The sequence below is a fragment of the Megascapheus bottae genome, chromosome 14 (genome assembly GCF_031878675.1).
Source record: "Megascapheus bottae isolate mThoBot1 chromosome 14, mThoBot2.hap1, whole genome shotgun sequence".
Classification (NCBI taxonomy): Eukaryota; Metazoa; Chordata; class Mammalia; order Rodentia; family Geomyidae; genus Megascapheus; species Megascapheus bottae.
Window position 1 is genome coordinate 11,354,014 of NC_143522.1, and position 18,272 is coordinate 11,372,285.

An 18,272-nucleotide genomic window follows, 5' to 3' on the forward strand; every position below is an offset into this window, starting at 1 on the left:
CCTCTATGTCTCTCCTACTTAACTCGATAGAGATACTGGCTCCCTGTGGAGAGCATAGGCCCATGCTGCTGTTCATTGACTTATGCATGATCTAGGCCATCTAGGAGTCTTGGGCATTTCTTTGGCTCACCTCTCTCTACATGGCAGCCTATACTAATAGTAATGTGGTACGCTCGATAGAATTCTGAAGCAAATGAAGAAGATGAATTATTTTGAAAGCCAGTGTGTCTTTTTATAAAAACACAACAGCGGTTTCACCCAGCAGTCTAGTCATGTTCTTGATTATCTAACAAAATTACAAAAGTGATCGATACAGCACCTAAAGGTTGAATTTCTCAAAGTTCCAAATATTAACTGGAAATGAGACAAAGGTCTTAGTAAATAACTCAACTAAATTAATTTATGAAGTTCAAGGTACTGGGGAATAACGTGACAGAGGGCTTAACAGGATAATGATGAAGCTCTGCCCAGTCACGGCTGTCCGTGCCTTACATCTAAACCAGGATCCCTAACTGTGGGGAGCACCCCTGTAAGGACTAAAGGAAGGGTCTCTTGAGGAAAGCGGCGTGAGAACCCATCACTCAGTACAATGGTAGATCCTTCTGAGGAACTGCGTGTCTCAGTCCCAAAGCTTTGGACAAGAAAAACAGTCAAGAATTTCAGGAGGAGCCAGGCACCATGCCCATGATCCCAGCTACTCAGGAGGCTGAGATCTGAGGATCAGTCTAGGCACTAAAGTCCATGAGACTCTTGTTTCCTTAGTGACAGTGTTCCAAAAGGCCAGGCTCGGGCCCTCTTCTGGGCTGTTTTCCCCTCATGTGTCACTCACTGAACTATGTGAACTGTGGGCATTGGAGATCAGACGTTTGCCTGTACAATTTCTGAATTCTGCCTGTACCTTTCCGTTTCTGCCTGTATCATATCTTTTTTCTTTTCTTTTTCTTTCCAGTCCTGGGGCTTGAACTCAGGGCCTAGGCACTGTCCTTGAACACTTTTTGCTAGCACTCTGCCATTTGAACCACAGTGCCACTTTCTGCTTTTTCTACGTATGTGGTTCTAGGTAATCGAACCCAGAGTTTCATGTTTGCTAGGAGAGCATGCTACCACTAAAGCCACACTCCCAGCCCATGTCTGTACCATTTCTAAAGTCTACCTGTACCATTCAATTTCTATGCTGGGAGCCTGCATTGATCCAGGTGAGTTCTTTGGCCAGCTAAACTTCCCAGCTTGGGGACTAGCCTGTTACCCCTTAAACAACAGGTACTTGAAATACCCAGAAGCAGTTGCTTCATTTGCTGGAATGGGGAGAAAGGTCACAGAAATTGGGAACTTTGCAGAAATCTGGGACCTAAGGCCCTAGTTTGCTTTTTCCCCCTTCAGTTTGTAAATGTTTATTTAGCTTTTGTTTACCCACATACCCTTCCTTTTCCATCTTGATCAGGGTCCAAGTAGGCAAAACTATACGGTTGAGTTCAGCCAAAGAGAGGCACAAGGAAGGTAAGAGGAAAGTCAGGTTGGGCTAGTCGTGTTATGTCGTCATGTTATGCTTCAAGGATGATTATTCTGCACCAAATATTGTTGTGTCTTTTTTATTTCAAGCCTTCTCTTATTTACAAACTTCTCAAGTTATACTGCTTCTTTTTGGAATTCTTAGTTCTACGACCAAAACAGACATTTCCAGTTACAAGATCTGACACTTGAGGTACAAAATTCTCTCTCTGGGTCGACGCCACAGGCAGATTTGGCAGTGTATTTCTACTTAATATTCTAAACAAACCTTTCACGGGGTAGCTTGTTAAAAACCATTCAAGCTTGGAGTTGAAGGCGTGGCTCGTTACTAGAGCACCAGCCAATGAGGGAAAGGAAGGTATGGAGGGGGGTGGGGGAAGAGCATAAAAGAAAAGGTATCCAAGCAATTAGAAGCAGCCAGATTGTACTGTACTGTACTGGAGGTCGTCTGACCACAAAAGCAACAGAAACCACTCTGATTTCCATTCAAGGCCTCTGGGCAAGGCTTAGCAAGAGATGATGGGATAACTAGGTAGCAAGGACACAGTTAAGAGCCTAACCTGATTTCCCCTCTCCAAACTATCTTTTCCAGTTTTTCAGCTTAGGCCGTCTTTGTACATCTGTTTCAACCCAGTTTTCTCCATCTCCAGTTCATTGAATACAAACTCCACGAATCCAAGGAGCCAGTCAATAAACAGAAGGCTTCAGTCCTAAATTTGGCCCCAAAAGCCATTATATGTCTATGCCTGGTAAAAGCACACCGCACACATCCAGGGAAGGAAAAGTTTAATCTCAGGAAAAGACTGCCAGACTGCTTCTATGCGGGCAGAGAGCAGCGACTGCCCTTATGCAAAGGAGGGTAATTATAGACAGGGCCCCCGCAAGAATGTGGGGTGGAAAACTGCATTGTAAAAGGTAATTAGGGTTTGTGGTGAGGGCAGGTTAGGGTGGCCTGAGTTTCAGGAAGCCAGGCGGAACTTGAGCAGGCATCACTGCAGGCTGACTTCACTAGAGCCAACATCTGCGAAAGGATCCCCGCAGGCCGCTGTGCTGGGATGAGCAGAGCCGGTGCCATGCGAAACAATGACCAACCCCACCCCCTTACATTCCCTTGTGCGGGGCATCCCTGCATGGCTTGTGGGTGGTTTCCTCTGGGGAGGAGAACCCAGGGCCATCGCCCAGTTGGATGCACGGAAGCAGCTCCAGACATTCTTCCACAGACATTTGGGTGGTACTGAGGACACAAGTCCAGCAAAACTGTAATTTTTAGTTGAAAATAAGTTTAGATAAAAATAAGTTTCGAGATTAAAAATAATAATTGCAGGTGTTTTCAGTTTGGAACGTTTATAGAAAATTTAATAGGTAGAAAAAAATCTCCCTCTTAAGCTGGGTGGGGTGGCTCACACCTGTAATCCTAGCTACTCAGGAGGCTAAGATCTGAGGATCAAGATTCAAAGCCAGCCTGGGTACAAAAGGACCTGAGACTCGTCTCCAATTTACCCAGAAAATGGGAAGTGGGGCTTGGCTCAAGGGTAGGGCAGTAGCCTTGAGCTGAAGAGCTCAGGGACAACACCCAGGCTGAGTTCAAGCCCCATGATCCACAAAAAAAAAAGCCTCTTACTGTAGTGTAATATGCAACTGACAAGTGTTTAGCTCTGAAAGGAAAAGCAGTACCTGCTTCATAATTAGAGTGCAAAAATCACTTGCTGAATGATTAACAAATGAATGATCACCTAATGTGTAGTTAAGCATACGTAGTCAACTCTTCATATCCATGGGTTCTATCTATCTATAGTCCCAAACAACCACAGATTGATAACATTACCAAGAAATTGTACCCGTTCTGGACATGTGTGGCCTGTTCCTCAATAGGATATGACAGCTATATCATAACATTGCATTGTAGTAGGCATTAGAAATAATCTGGAAGTTTAAAGTTTATGGGAGAGCTGAGTGCTGGTGCCTCACACCTGTTGTTCTAGCTTCTCAGGAGGCTGAGATCTGAGGATCTTGGTTTGAAGCCAGCTGGGGTAAGGCAAACAAGTCCATGAGACATTTATCTACAACTAGCTACCTAAAAAATTGCAAATTGAGCTGTGGCTCAAAGTGGTAGGGTAGTAGCCTTGAGTGGACAACCTGATTGAAAGTGCCCAGGCCCTGAGCTGAAGCCCTACAACTACAAAAGTATATGGGGGTGGGGGAGGGGGGAAGGGAAATGGGGACCACGACATGTGAAAGGGTATCAATGTGTGGGAATTAAGGCACCATTTATCTGGCAAATACCATGTAACCCTTCTATTAATTACAATAAAAAATATATTAAAAAAAATTCCCCCCCCAAAAAAAGTATGTGGGAGAATGTACAGAGATTATACTGTTTTATATGAGAAACTTAAGCATTTGCACACTTTGGTGTGCAAAAAACACATCTAGGGATAGGAATGTGCCATGCATGAAGCCCTGGGTTCAATTCCTCAGTATCACATAAACAGAAAAAGCTGGAAGTCATGCTGTGACTCATGGCAGAACACTAGCTGTGAGAATAGAGAGGCTCAGAGACAGAACCCAGGCTCTAAGTTCAAGCCCCAGGACCAGCAATAAATAAATAAATAAATACATCTGTAGTAGAAAAACTGTAATCATGTTTGAATTTCCCCTTTGAGAATGGAAGTTACTGCTATCAACTGATTAAACATGCTTAAAATGTTAAAGCAAATACATTTTGAGTTCCTTAATACTCTCCCTTAATACTGTCCCCATGTTCTTCTAGCCAACAGATTTTGCTAAGTTCCTGCCTATAACTATGGATCCTCAAACTATGATAGAACAAGCTGGCTGCCAGTGGCTCATGCCTCTAATCCTAGCTAGTCAGGTGGCTGAGATCCTAGCTAGTCAGGTGGTAAGGATCAAGGTTGGAAGCTAAGCCCAGGGAAGGAAAGTCCAGGAAACTCTTATCTCTGAAAGCCTCAGCCCAGAAGACCATGTGGACACCAAGTCACGATATAGCAAAGGAGTTTACTTGACAGTAAACAGGGGCTGACAGGCTAGCTCTCTTGGGAGGGTAGTTGCCCGACTTTGTACAAGGCGGTAGTTATGTAGAGCCTGGGAAGCTAATGGTGGGAAATTTCAAGTGAGTCATGCAATACGTGAAGTATGTGAAAGCTGGGAATTCCATTGTGGTAGGGCTTAATATTTATGGCCAGGGCTGCAGACTAGAGATAACATATGGCTCGGGAAGTCAAATGGGAGAACAGCCTAGTCATAGTTAAGCCTAGCCAGATTAACTGGTTTGGGGGAGGGGCTGAGGAACTGAGATAGAAGACATCCTGTCAGAATGGAGGAGAGCATGCTAACCATCTCTAACAAGCTACAAAGAAAAAGCCGAAAGTAGTGTATGGCTCAAGTGGTCAAGCGCTAGCCTCGAGCAAAAGAAGCTCAGGGACAATGTCCAGGCCCTGACTTCAAACCCTAGGACCAGCAAAACCACACATACAAAACCCCCAATAGAACAATAGGTATATTAAACACATGATTTTACAATGGTACACATGAAAACAAATAAGAACAATATTTGTTTTACTTGTAGAAATAGCTTTTTTTGTTGGTGGTGGTCATGGGGCTTAAACTCTGGGCCTGGGTTCTGTCCTTAAGCTCTTCAGCTCAAGGTTACTGCCCTACCCCAGGAGCCACAGCCCTATTTCCCATTTTCTAGTGGTTAATTAGAGATAAGAGTCTCTCAGATTTCAGTGCCCAGGCTGGCTTTGGACCATGATCCTTAGATCTCAGCCTCCTGAGTAGCTAGGATTACAGGTGTGAGCCACCGCGCTCTGCCCAGTTCTAGAAATAGCCTCACAATAAACTTAATAAACCTTTCTTAAGGTTTATTTAAAATACAAATACATTTATTTAAATTTATTTAAAATACAAATACATTTATTTAAAATACAAATACATTTATTTAAAATACATTATTTATTTAAAATACAAATACATTTATTTAAAATACATTTATTTAAAATACAAATACATTTATTTAAATTTATTTAAAATACAAATACATTAATTTATCATTGTTGTGGTCTGTTTTTTCAGTGTTTGTTTGTCTGGCTTGAACTCTGGGCCTGGGCTCTGTCCCTGAGCTTCTCTATTCAAGGTTAGTGCTCTACCACTTAAGCCACAGCACCACTTCTGGCTTTTTCTGAGTTGTTTATTAGAGATAAGAGTCTCACAGAGTTTCTTGCCTAGGCTGGCATGGAACTGCAATTCTCAGATCTCAGCCTCCTGAACAGCTAGGATTACAAGTGTGAGTCACCAGTGCCCAGATTCAAGGGTTCTTTTTTTAAAATGTTGATTCCTGGCTGTTGAGATTTACAGATGAACTGTCCTCCCAGAAGGCCAATGGGCTGGTACTGACCCCTGCTGGTAGCACTGTGGAAAGGTGATTGGGCTGTGGGGATGCTGATCTCATCAGTGACAAGTAGTTTGGTTTTGGAGGAGATAATTGGAGGACAATAGCCTGAAATTCCCTATCCTGCCCCTTCCTGTGTTAATAGCCCATCTACTCTTCCATTTCTCTTTTCTTCAAAGAATCAGTGTGTCACAGAAGGCATGAAGGAGAGGGGCATGGGGGATAAGAATCAGAGAACAGTGGAGATTTGGAGGCGTACATGAGAAAGTGTTGCAGACCATATGAAAAGATTCAGAAGGGCTGGGAGCATGGCCTCCCATGCATAAAACCGTGGGTTGTATTCCTCGGTACTTTATACACAGAAAAGGCCAGAAGGGGCACTGTGGCTTAAGTGGCCAGGCGCTAGCCTTGAGCCAAAAGGGTCCAAGGACAGTGCCCAGGCCTGAGTTAAAACCCTAGGACTGGCAAAAATAAATAAATTAATTAAAAAGATTCAGAAATGATTTCTCCTTTAAATTCTTTTGAGTGAGAGGGGACCAACAAATAAACAAACAATTAGATCCAAGCCCCAATAAGGAGTCCAGAAAGAGCCAAGAACGTGTTACAAGAGGGAAAGATCAGAAAATAATTTAGAAGTTCAAAACCCCCCATTTCAAGTTCAAGAGGCCCCCATCTCAACTAAAATTATAGACAGACAGGTATGCAGGCAGATAGGTAGATTAACAGAGATGGAGACAGATATGGAGATAGATAAAGATGGAGGTGGGTAGGTAGGTAGGTAGGTAGGTAGAGTTATAGGTAGAAAAAGGTATGGTGGCATGCACCTGTCCTCTCACCTTTGCAAGAAGCTTAAATAGGAAGGTTGTAGTCAGGTCTGGCTGCCTAGGCAAAAAATGGAGATCCTATTTAAAAAATAGTGTAAGCCAAAAGGGCTAAGCTTAGGTGTTTATCTACTTACTAATGTAGCTGCAAATAAGACATTATATTAGTTTAAAAAGAAACTTAGCTAGGTACTGCTGATTGATGCTTATAATTCTAGCTACTTAGGAGGCAAAGATCAGAGGATCAAGGTTTGAAGCCAGCCCAGGAGAAGAAATCTGAGAATCTCTTATTTGAATTAACCAACAAAAAGCTGGGATTGTGGCTTCATGGTAGAGCACTTGCCTTAGCATGCATGAAGCCCTGGGCTCGAGTCCTCAGTACCACAGAAACAGAAAAAGCTGCAAGTGGTGCTGTGGCTCCACTGTGGTAAAGGAAGCCCAGGGACAGTGCGCAGTCCCTGAATTCAAGTCCCATGACAATGCACACACACACACACACACACACACACACAGAAGTGGAAGTGCTATCCTTTAGCGAAAAAGTTAAGACGCTGAGTTCAACACCCCCCCCCCACACACACATGTACACACACACATCAGAAAAGTTTACATGCTATGATTTGAATATGGATAATGCTTCTCACAGGTTTCTATGTTAAAGGCTTGGTCCCTTGGCGGAGGCTGTTGGCATGTAATGTCCTTCAAAATGCACTGGAGACTTACTTCCCAGTGCCACTGCACTGAAATTTAGGACTCTTAATTTGAGAGATTAAGTCAGGAGAACAGAACCTTGTGGAATGGATTGATTCCCTTGCAGATGGAGTCCAGTAGTCACCTCTGGAATGGGTTGCTCCTAAAACGATCAGCCAGGTCTCACCTCTGTGGTAGGATTTTTTTGGAGGGAGGAGGAGGGGTGGATGTGTTGTGGATTGAACCCAGAACCTGGCCTATGGAAGTGCACACACACACACACAAACACACACACACTACCACTGAGATATACCTCCACCGTGGCCCCAGCCCTTTCTTATGTGTTTCTATTCTCCTTAGGATAACGTACAAGAACACATCCTTGCTAAAGATGGACTCTTCAACTTGGGCTTCAGAATGCTAAGAAATAAATTTGTGTTCTTTATAAATTACCTGACCTGGGGGGAGGGAAATGGGGACAAAGACATTGAAGTAATTCACCTCCTATCTGGTGAATATAATGTAACCCTTCTATTAAATACAATAAAATATATGAAAAAATAAAATAAAATAAATGACCTGACCTCAGGCATTCTGTCATGGCAGTCACAAAAGAGCAAGAGTCTAAGACAAACTTACACTTCACTGAACTTCACTGAAGTCGTTTATTGTTTTTGTTTTTGCCAGTTCCAGGCTTGAACTCAGGGCCTGGGTGCTGCCCATGAGTCAATTTGTGCCAAAGGCTAGTGCTCTACTACTTGGGGGTAAGAGCCTCACAGATTTTCTGGTCTGGGCTGGCTTGGAACTGCCATCCTCAGATCTCAGCCTCCTAAGTAACTAAGATTTCAGGCATGAGCCTCTGGTGCCTGGCCATTTAATTTCTCTTTTCCTTAGTTTCTCCTTTCTTTCCCTCCCTCCTTCCCTCCCTCAATCCATGGAGGAGTTGGACTAGGCCTTGCCCTCGCTGGCATCTGGCCTCCTCACTAATAGATCACTTAATGGTTTTTGCTCCAACACGTGGAGGATGGTGAGAGGCCAGGAGCCTCTTCCCACAGGGGCTCAGCTTCCCCCCAGGGCCTGGGCCCCCGCGCCGCCCCGACCCACCCTGCCAGTTCCCTGCCCGGACCTGCGGATCGGAAACTGCCCGACCCCTCCCGGGTCGGCTGGGCCACCCCGCGCTCCCAGTCCCGGGCTGGGCCCCACGTGGTGCGCTCGCCACGACCTGGGCAGGGCTGGGCTTCCTGGGCTTCGAGTCCGGCATGGCGGCGCCCAGGGTGGTGGTGGAGCCCGCGGGCCGCGTGTGCTGGGACGAGCCGGTGCGCATCGCCGTGCGCGGCCTGGCCCCCGAGCAGCCCGTGGCGCTGCGCGCGTCCCTGCGCGACGAGAAGGGCGCGCTCTTCCGGGCCCACGCGCGCTACCGCGCCGACGCCCGCGGCCAGCTGGACCTGCAGCGCGCGCCCGCGCTGGGCGGCAGCTTCTCGGGGCTCGAGCCCATGGGGCTCCTCTGGGCCCTGCAGCCCGACAAGCCGTTCTGGCGCTTGGTCAAGCGCGACGTGCAGACGCCCTTCGCGCTGGAGCTGGAGGTGCTGGACGGCCACGAGCCCGCGGGGCCCGACGGCGGGCGGGTGCTGGCGCGGGCGGTGCACGAGCGGCACTTCATGGCGGCCGGGGTGCGGCGAGTGCCGGTGCGCGAGGGCCGGGTGCGGGCCACCCTCTTCCTGCCGCCAGGTGAGCTGGGACTTTGGAAATTATGAGCTCACCACTGCTGGTCGCCCGTGGTGCCCCGGCCGGGTTCGGCTCCTGTGCCCCGGGGTTGGCAGCATCGGCGTGGACAGCAGCTGGCTGCGCACCCGTGTGAAGGGTTTGGCTGTTGGGCTCCCCGTATAGGACCTTCTACTTATATCATCTCATTTAATACCGTTGAGGTCACTTCGCTATTTATTATTCACTGTTCTGCAGTCCCTCCTCCTCCCCCCAGCAGCAGCAGCACGAGTGGTTGGGAAATGATGACTGCCAAGGAGACAGTGTGTCCTTTTCTGGTGATCTGGGCACCCGGGGTCTCTGCTTCGCTTCTTCACCCATTTCTGTCACCCTCCAGGCTGTGCTGCCTTCCTCACCAAAAGTCAACTCTGCTGTTTCATTTTTCTTTCCTCTTACACAGACATCTAGACTGTCAATGTACAAGCACACACCCAGAGGTGATGGGGTGTGGTGGAGAGATGGGGAGAGAGACAGGCTGTGGGACTGAGGCAATAGAACATGCAGCTTTCTTTCGAGTTCTTCTACATCCAGTCCTCCATTGCCCATCACACTTCCTTCTAGGATGCCTTCCTTAACAAAAGCATTTACCACTCTCCCTTGCAATAACGATTGATTCTTCAAACCTGGCAGAGAACTTCTAGAGTTATCTACAGGGTTAAATCATCAATGAGAAGTTTCTCTGCATTTTGGACTTTTTTTTTTAACCTCTAAGTAGTGACCTGGGGATCTTGCTCTCTTACCATTGATTTGTAGGAACTGGCTAAATAATTTAGAAAAGGAGCCAAGCACAGGTGGCTCTTGCTTATAATCCTAGCTACTCAAGAGGATGAAATCTGCCAATCACAATTCAAAGCCATTTCAGGCAGGAAAGTCCGTGAGACGCTTAATTAAATCACAGAAAAAGCCAGAAGTGGCACTGTGGCTCAAGTGGTAGAGTGCTAATCCTGAGCAAAAAAAAAGCTCAGGGACAGTGCCCTGGCCCAGAGGTCAAGCCTGAAGACTGGCAAGATAAAATAAAATAAAAATAAAGTAAAAGTGGGTTCTTGAAGTTGCATAATGCTTCCATTGTACTATTCCTTTTTTTTTTTTTCTTCTAGGTCAAGGACCTTTCCCAGGAATCATCGACATCTTTGGTGTTGGAGGAGGCCTGTTGGAATATCGAGCTAGCCTTCTGGCTGGCCATGGCTTTGCCACATTGGCTGTAGCCTTTTCAAACTTTGAAGATCTTCCCAAGAATTATAACTGCATATTGGTGGACTACTTTGAAGAAGCCATGTGCTACTTGCTCCAGCACCCCCAGGTGTGCCTCCTGCATTTTATTTTATTACCCTAGGAATCTCTCCAGAATCTCTCTATAGTGGTATCACTTGTACCAGAAGCACTATAGCTGCTTTCTTCCTTCTCCCCATATATTTCTTTTGGAGATTTCTTTGTTTTCAGGGATCTAATATTTTCCCCTATCAGATGGATACATTGTGTAGAATTAGTTGTAAACTCAGTGCCAAATTTCATTTAGTAACATTGGGATTTCTCTTGTAATAAAAATTGAGCTTCTCATCATCTTTACATGCTTGCTTTTACAAAATGCATTTGAATATTTTAAATATATTTTAATATATATTATAATGTAGGTTTCATTGGTCAAATAATGAGCACATTTCTTTTTGGACAGCATCATCCCTTCCTTGGCTCTCTCTCAGTTTTTTCATCCTGTCCCAACCAACTAGTTATTCATTTTCAACATAGTGTCTAGTGAGTAACACTGCTGAATTTTTTTCTTTTTGCCAGTCCTTGGGCTTAAATGCAGGGCCTGGGCACTGTCCTTGAGCTTTCTCAAGGCTAGCACTCTGCCCTTGAGCAGCAGTGCCACTTTTGGCTTTTTCTGTTGTTTGTGGTACCAAAGATTGAACCCAGGGCTTTGTGCATGCTAAGTAAGTACTCTACCACTAAGCCACACTCCTGGCCCTGCATTTGTCTTTAATCTTTCATTTTCAGGCATCAGACTATGTTTTCACATTTTGATCAGAATGTTCCTTTTTAGCTTCTAAGGCTAAGAACCTCTGAAGTGGACTCTGGCATTTTGCTTTGTTTTCTTGAAGTCAGTCATTTGCTAATATATTTGGATGGGGTTGATGAATGTTTCACATCTTGGAATAGAACTTGATTCCACTCAGTTGAATAGCATCAAGTCACATAAAGACATAGATCAATTTCACTTTGAATGGGGCTCTGAACTTGCTGTGGCTCTGTCTTCTCTACTACATGATCCTTTTGGAACATTTATAACCAATTTGTAAATTTGGCAAGTGTGATTTGTTTGCTCTGTGTTTAGGCAAATATTTAATACTTGGGAAAACTCCCTTTAGCTACTGTGAACAGATTGGCACTAGAAGCATCTCTGGTTGCATTGTTTGAACAGCACTTTTATATACAGTACATTCTTGACTCTTTTTTCTTTTCTTCCAGGTAAAGGGCCCTGGAATTGGGCTTCTGGGCATTTCTCTGGGAGCTGATATTTGTCTCTCAATGGCCTCGTTCTTGCCGAACATCTCAGCCACAGTTTCCATCAATGGCTCTGGGTGCAGTGGGAACATACCCATACAATACAAGCAGACTAAGATCCCACCGTTGGGCTATGACCTGAGGAGAAGCAAGATGACTTTCTCAGGCATTCTGGACATTCTGGATATACGGAATGATCTTATAGGAGGGCATAAGAACCCCAGTATGATTCCACTAGAGAAAGCGCAGGGGTCCATCCTCTTCCTTGTCGGCCAGGATGATCATAACTGGAGGAGTGAGTTGTATGCCCAAACAGCTTCTGAACGGCTGCAGGCTCATGGAAAGGAAAGACCCCAGATCATCTCCTATCCTGGAACTGGGCATTACATTGAGCCTCCTTACTTCCCCATGTGCCCAGCTTCCCTGCATGCGTTAGTAAACAAAGCTGTAATGTGGGGAGGGGAAAGCAGGGCCCATTCGAAGGCCCAGATCGATGCCTGGGAACAAATTCTATCCTTCTTTCGCAAGCACTTGGGTGGTACCCAGGAGAGGACTTCTAGACTGTAATACATGTAGTCTGTTGACATGGAAGATTCAAGATCAAATGGTAGTGTTTGTTAACTTTATGTGAATCATGTCTTCCCATACACAGTATTAAATTCATTCTTTGAAATTCATGGTATATTTTAGATCACTTTATTGAATCCGTTTTATTTGCCCATACTGTATTTTACTAACGTATCAAATGCTTATTGCAGAAAATTCAGAACCAGGGGCCAGGAGTTTGGCCTAGTGGTAGAGTGCTTGCCTAGCATGCACAAAGACCTGGGTTCAATTCCTTGGTACCATACACTTAGAAAAAGCTGGAAGTGGTGCTGAGGCTCAAGTGGTAGAACTCTAGCCTTGAGAAAAATCCAAGGATAGTGCTCAGGCCCTGAGCTTAAGCCCAGGACTGGCAAAATAAATAAATAAATAAATAAATAAATAAATAAATAAATAAATAAATAAATAAATAAATAAATTCAGAACCATACAACACAAGAAAATAGAAAAGCATGCTCACTATTAAACCTTATATTTCCTTCTAGGTTTTAGGGGTTCTTTTTAATGCTTTGACTTGTAGGTGAATTGTGTGTGCTCACACAAAATAGTAGAGCTTGAATTCAGGGTCTGGATGTTGTTTTTTAACTTTTTCCATTCAAAGATGACACTCTGCCACTTGAACCACATTTCTGCTTCTCCATCTCCAGCTTTTTGGTGGGTAATTGACATAAGATTCTTATGGACTTTTTTGCTAGAGCTGGCTTTAAATTGTGATCTTCAGATCTCAGCCTCTTGAGTAGCTAGGATTATAGATCTGAGTCCCTGATGCCCAGATTGTAGACTAATTTTAAAAATAAGTGGCTAGATGTAGTGGTACATGCTTGTCATCTTAGCTATTTAGGAGGGAGAGGTTGGGAGGATCACAGTTCAAGACCAGTCTGGGCAACAAGCATGAAACCCTGTCTGAAAAATAACTCAAGCAGGAGGCACGGTTCACCGAGATGAGTGTTTGCTTAGCAAACACAAGAGTGACTATTTTCACCTGTGAAAACAAAGTTGGGAAACTGAGAAACTGTGAGAGCATGATCATCTAACATTCCAGTGACTGTAGCAAGATAAATTTGTAGTGGGCAACAGCAACAGAGTTGTTGCAAAAGATAGGCAGCTGACTTCTTCATTTCGGACATCAGAAGAATCCTTTGCAAGAAGGACTGGGGAGCATCTGTCTCTAGAATGGTTAAAGGTAAGCCCTGCTCCAAGCCTGCATGTGATCTGTTTTCTTTCTCATTTTATGAGTCTAAGACCAGACTTTGGAACATCATATTATGACAGTATTAATGTCGGGGCACTGTATAGGTATGTTTGAATTGGATAACTAAAAGTTACCCAATATTGCTGTCATTGACTTCAAGCCTCATATTCAAGATACAATATAGCCAAAAATAGGATAAATTCAAAGTGTGCCAGAAAACTAGAATCCCCGTGATGTGTGAGGACCCAGCCTTTGAACCATACGTGAGGTTTGACTACCTCATGTTTTTGAAGTTTCATTCATTATATCCCATAGTAAAAATTTACATTCTATATCTCATATCTTTGTATGCTTATAATAGAAACATACTTCAGGTTCAAGAACATTCAAAACTTGGTATAAACTACATAAACTGGGATTAGAAAACTGAACTGATTTCCATAGGCTTAGAATCTATATGGCCTAAAAGAAATGATCAAATTTACTAATATGAATAAAATCAATAACTCTTCCTAGTAACACAGTAGAGTATTCCACATGTCACAATTATATTTAAAAGAAGCAGAAATGTAACCACTGATTGACCTGCTGCCTCCCTCACATACCCATCGACAAATCCTGATGGCATTACAGCCTTTCCCAAAGTACCCTCTTCTCCACTGCGATATGCCAATCGGCACTCATCAACTCCTATTTAGTCCTGCAGTTTAGTATTTCTTCAAATCATTTCTACTCTGAAGCCAGATCTGATCATGAGTATTTCATTCATTAAAATCTCACTGATCCAGGGCCGGGAATTTGGCCTAGTGGTAGGGTGCCTGCCTAGCATGCACGAAGACCCAGGTTCAATTCCTCAGTACCATATAACATAGAAAAGGCCAGAAGTGGTGCTGTGCCTCAAGTGAGCTCTTGCCTTGAGAAAGTCCAAGGGTAGTGCTCAGGCCCTGAGTTTAAGCCTCAAGACTGGCAAAAAAAAAAAAATCTCACTGATCTGTCTCTTTCTTCTCTTATACTTTAAATACATTAAATTTCTTGCTTTTACATATAATGTTCTTTCTTCTATAAACTTGTGACCAAGTAGACAACCTCTACTTCCAGTCAATGTCTCCTCCTTTCCTCCCTCCCTCCTCCCTCCCTCCCTCCTTCCTTCCTTCTTTCCTTTATTCTCACTACAACTTTATTGACAAAGCAGTCACCTGGCCAGATTTTACGTGTGAGCTGTATTTTGCTAAGTCACATGGTATATCAATCAGTTTTCTCTGTCTATAACAAATGCATACAACAATCAACTTATGAAGACAAAAAGACTATTTTATCTCCCAGTTTGGGAGGCTCCGGTGAATACACAACGGCCCCGCTGATCGGTGTCATGGTACAACAACGTCATGGCAGGAGCACCTGGCAGCGCAAAGTTGTTCACCTTATGGCTGGGAAGTGATAGAAGCCACTGGTCCCCAGCACCTCCCCAATCACCTGAAAACCTCCCTCTAAAATTTCCACCACCTCTCAATAAAGACAAGCTGAAGATCACGCTTCTGACACGATAGCCATTGCGGGACATTTAAGATAAATTCAGTATGATATGTTGTTTTAACTCAAGACTTCCCACTTGAGTCAGACCCTAGCCCTTTTTGCTTTAGCTTGTTTTTCAGGTAGGGTCTCCTACTTTTGCTCAGGCTGGCCTCAGGTTATGATCCTCCTACCTCCGTCTTTTGAATAACTTGATTACAGGCATCGCCATCACACTTAGCTTGCTTTGTTGAGGCGGAGTCTCATGAACATTTTGCTGAGCTGGTCCCAAACCATGTCCTTCTACCATGTTTCTACCACCTCGCAGCAGCACCACTCCCCAAGCCTTTTCCAAGGTAACCAAGCTTTTTACACGAGTCTCTGAAAAACAATTAAAATCCAAACTATAGCAGTGGCAAATAAGCATATGATAAAATACTTAACAACATGCCATTGAGGTTTTAAAAAATGAAACGACAACAAGAAGCAAAACGCATGCGTCAAATAGAAAAACATTGACAATACCAAATGTGGATGATCATATAAAGCAATAGGAATTTCCATTCATTGCTGGTAGGTTGGCAAAAGGGACAACCATGTTAGAAAGCAGTTGTGGCTACTATGATCAAGCAATCATTCACTTTGGTATTTATTCACATGGATTGAAAAGTTCTGTCTTCAAATGCCATAAACTAATGTTTATAAGATCTTTATTCATACCTGCCAAAGTATGGAAGCAACCAAGATGTCCTTGATAGACAAATGGCACATCCACACAATGGAAAGGTGCTAAAAAGCAAAAAAAGGAAATAAGCTATCACAGAAGCACAAAGAATCACCTTAAGGCCTATTTTTAGCCTGAGAAAGTCAGTCTGAAAAGTTGATGTACTATATGATGAGAGCTGTATAAGATCTTTTTTTTCTTTTTTGTCAGTCCTGTGGCTTGAACTCAGGGTCTGGGCGCTGTTTCTGAGCTCTGTCATTCAAGGCTAATGTTCTACCACTTTGAGCCACTGTTCTACTTCCAGTTTTCTGCTCTACTTCCAGTTTTCTCATGTTTAATTGGAGATAAGAGTCTTAAAGACTTTCTTTCCTGGGCTGGCTTTGAACCGCGATCCTCAGATCTCAGACTCCTGAGTAGGGTAGGATTATAGACATGAGCCACCGGCACCCACCTTATGTAACACCTTAAAAGGGCAAAGCTACAAAGACACTGAAAGATCAGTGCTTGCAAGGGATATTGGGAGGGAAGAAGAGATGGGAATAGATGGAGTGCTCAGACTCTTGTGCTCAAGCCCAAGGACAAGTACACACGTGCACACACATACACACACACTCATCACATTTATGTAAGATGTCAATGACAGAAGAAACTACATAAAGAATGTTAATGAGCATGATGTATGAGAATTTTCCCTACTTTCTGTTTAATGTTATCTATCATATATCAATCAATCAATCAACTATCACCTATCCATCATTTATCTGTTAATTCTCTGTGTACCATCTCAGGATGGAAAAGCAAAAGCAAAGGACTACAAATAATTTATTCCCCCAAATTTCTAAAAGTATTCCTTGCCTGATTAGACAAACAAACCAGAGTACCAAACACAATCAAACAACAAAGATAATTTCCTTTTTCTATTCAATATTGCTTAGAGTTTTGTTATTTTGGTCAGTTTAGCCCAGACTGTAAACATCTAAGAGTGAACCCATGATTTCATCTGAGGCTAAAAACAAGACGGAAACAAAAAAAGGCAAAAGAGACTTTTAAGAAACAGACTACTAAGGAAACTTTGAACCAAAAATATAGCCACATAGGGAAAAGATTATGGAACAAGATAAGTGAAGACTTCAAGTTTGGCCATATGAACAGAGATGACTTTCATTTGTGCCATCCTATTAAAAATATAATTCACATTCACCTTTTAAAATAAATTGGTGAATTAAAAATTGAATTAAAATCTAATTATGTATTGATTTATGTATTTATTTAGGTTAGTGCTAGTCCAGGGGGCTTGAACTCAGTGTGTAGGTGCTGTCCCTGAGCTTTTGTTCAAGGCTAGTGCTCTACCATTGGAGCCACAGTTCCAATTCCTGCTCTTTTGTTAGTTCATTGGAGGTAAGAGTTGCGCAGACTTCCCTTCCTAAACTGGCTTCAAACTGTAATCCACAGATCTCATCTTCCCAGGTAGTTAGGATTATAGACATGAGCCACCAGCAACAGGCTATTTTTGTATTTTTTTGTCTTGACTAATATTCTAAAATGAAAGCTGTAAGATCTTGCATATGCGTTTATGTATATTATATATGTATGAATATATATTTGAACTCCATGGTAAAAAAAAAATCTCCTGAGGAATTCTGTTCAACTTGGCTTCCAGATAAATGAACACATAGGTTGTTAACTATTAACAATCATTAATAATATTATAGTAAGTAATAAAGTAATAAATATCCTAAAAAAACTTTTTTTGTATGGGTCTTGGGGCTTGAACTCTGGGACTGGGCACTGTCCCTGAGCTCTTTAGCTCAAGGCTACTGCCCTACCCCTGGGCCTGGGTGTTGTCCCTGAGCTCTTCTGCTCAAGGCTACCTCCCTGCTCCTTGAGCCACAACCACTTTCCATTTTCTAGTGGTTAATTGGAGGTTAGAGTCTCAGGGACTTTAGTGACTTTAGTGCCTGGGCTGGCTTTGAACCTTGATCCTCAGATCTCAGGCTCCTGAGTAGCTAGGATTACAGGCATGAGCCACTGTACCCAGCTCCTAAAAAGACTTTTGAGTCACATAACTTAAATCTTTGCTGAATAAACTGATTTTAAGTTTGCTGGTAGAACAAAAATGAAAATGTCTTTGTAATCATTAATCCCCAGGCTTAAAACTTCTGGAGTTCTATTCCAGTTCTGTCCACTTGCAGGCTACCATCTGCCAAATAAAGAGATTTGGTGAAGGGTAGAGAAAGATTTGTCACATGGAGCAAGCAGCCACAGAATGATAACACTTGAGTTCCTTATCTGTCTTCTCTGAGTTCAGACATGGGCGGTGAGTTTTTGAATAGACAAAGAATTGGGAATAGGGAGAAGGAGGGAAGCCTAGATCAGCAGTCTCAGACATAAGTGTGATCAGATGGTCATTTTTCAGTCCTTGCATTAAGAGAGGTTCTGCAGAAGTTATACAGCTTTATTGCTTTGGCAGGGCAGCCTGGTTAGGAGAAACAAGTCACTGATACCTGGCTAGTGGTCCAATCCTTCCTGGATTCCAAGATGGCTGTAAAGTGA

The 18,272-nt window shown here is 43.4% G+C and overlaps 2 protein-coding genes across 2 annotated transcripts in view; one reads left to right on the plus strand and one right to left on the minus strand.

Annotated features, from left to right (window-relative positions):
* Positions 1-15,244, minus strand: part of Heatr4 (HEAT repeat containing 4) — a 74,573-nt gene extending 59,329 nt beyond the window's left edge. Inside the window, exon 1 of the mRNA XM_090344438.1 lies at positions 15,190-15,244. The gene's annotated coding sequence lies outside the window, so the exon portion shown is untranslated. The remainder of the gene's footprint in view (positions 1-15,189) is intronic.
* LOC150054665 (peroxisomal succinyl-coenzyme A thioesterase-like) lies at positions 8,583-12,368 on the plus strand. The gene is made up of 3 exons (XM_090344433.1): positions 8,583-9,156; positions 10,287-10,489; positions 11,656-12,368. The coding sequence occupies exons 1-3, from the start codon at positions 8,688-8,690 to the stop codon at positions 12,256-12,258; spliced, it is 1,275 nt and encodes a 424-aa protein (XP_090200559.1). The 5' UTR covers positions 8,583-8,687; the 3' UTR covers positions 12,259-12,368.
* Positions 15,245-18,272: the final 3,028 nt, after the last annotated feature.

Excerpts from the sequence above, each read along its gene's own strand:
- LOC150054665 (XM_090344433.1), top strand. The coding sequence starts at position 8,688 with ATGGCGGCGCCCAGGGTGGTGGTGGAGCCCGCGGGCCGCGTGTGCTGG. Across the intron at positions 9,157-10,286 it reads CACCCTCTTCCTGCCGCCAG|GTCAAGGACCTTTCCCAGGA; the intron begins GTGAGCTGGGAC and ends TTTTTCTTCTAG. Across the intron at positions 10,490-11,655 it reads ACTTGCTCCAGCACCCCCAG|GTAAAGGGCCCTGGAATTGG; the intron begins GTGTGCCTCCTG and ends CTTTTCTTCCAG.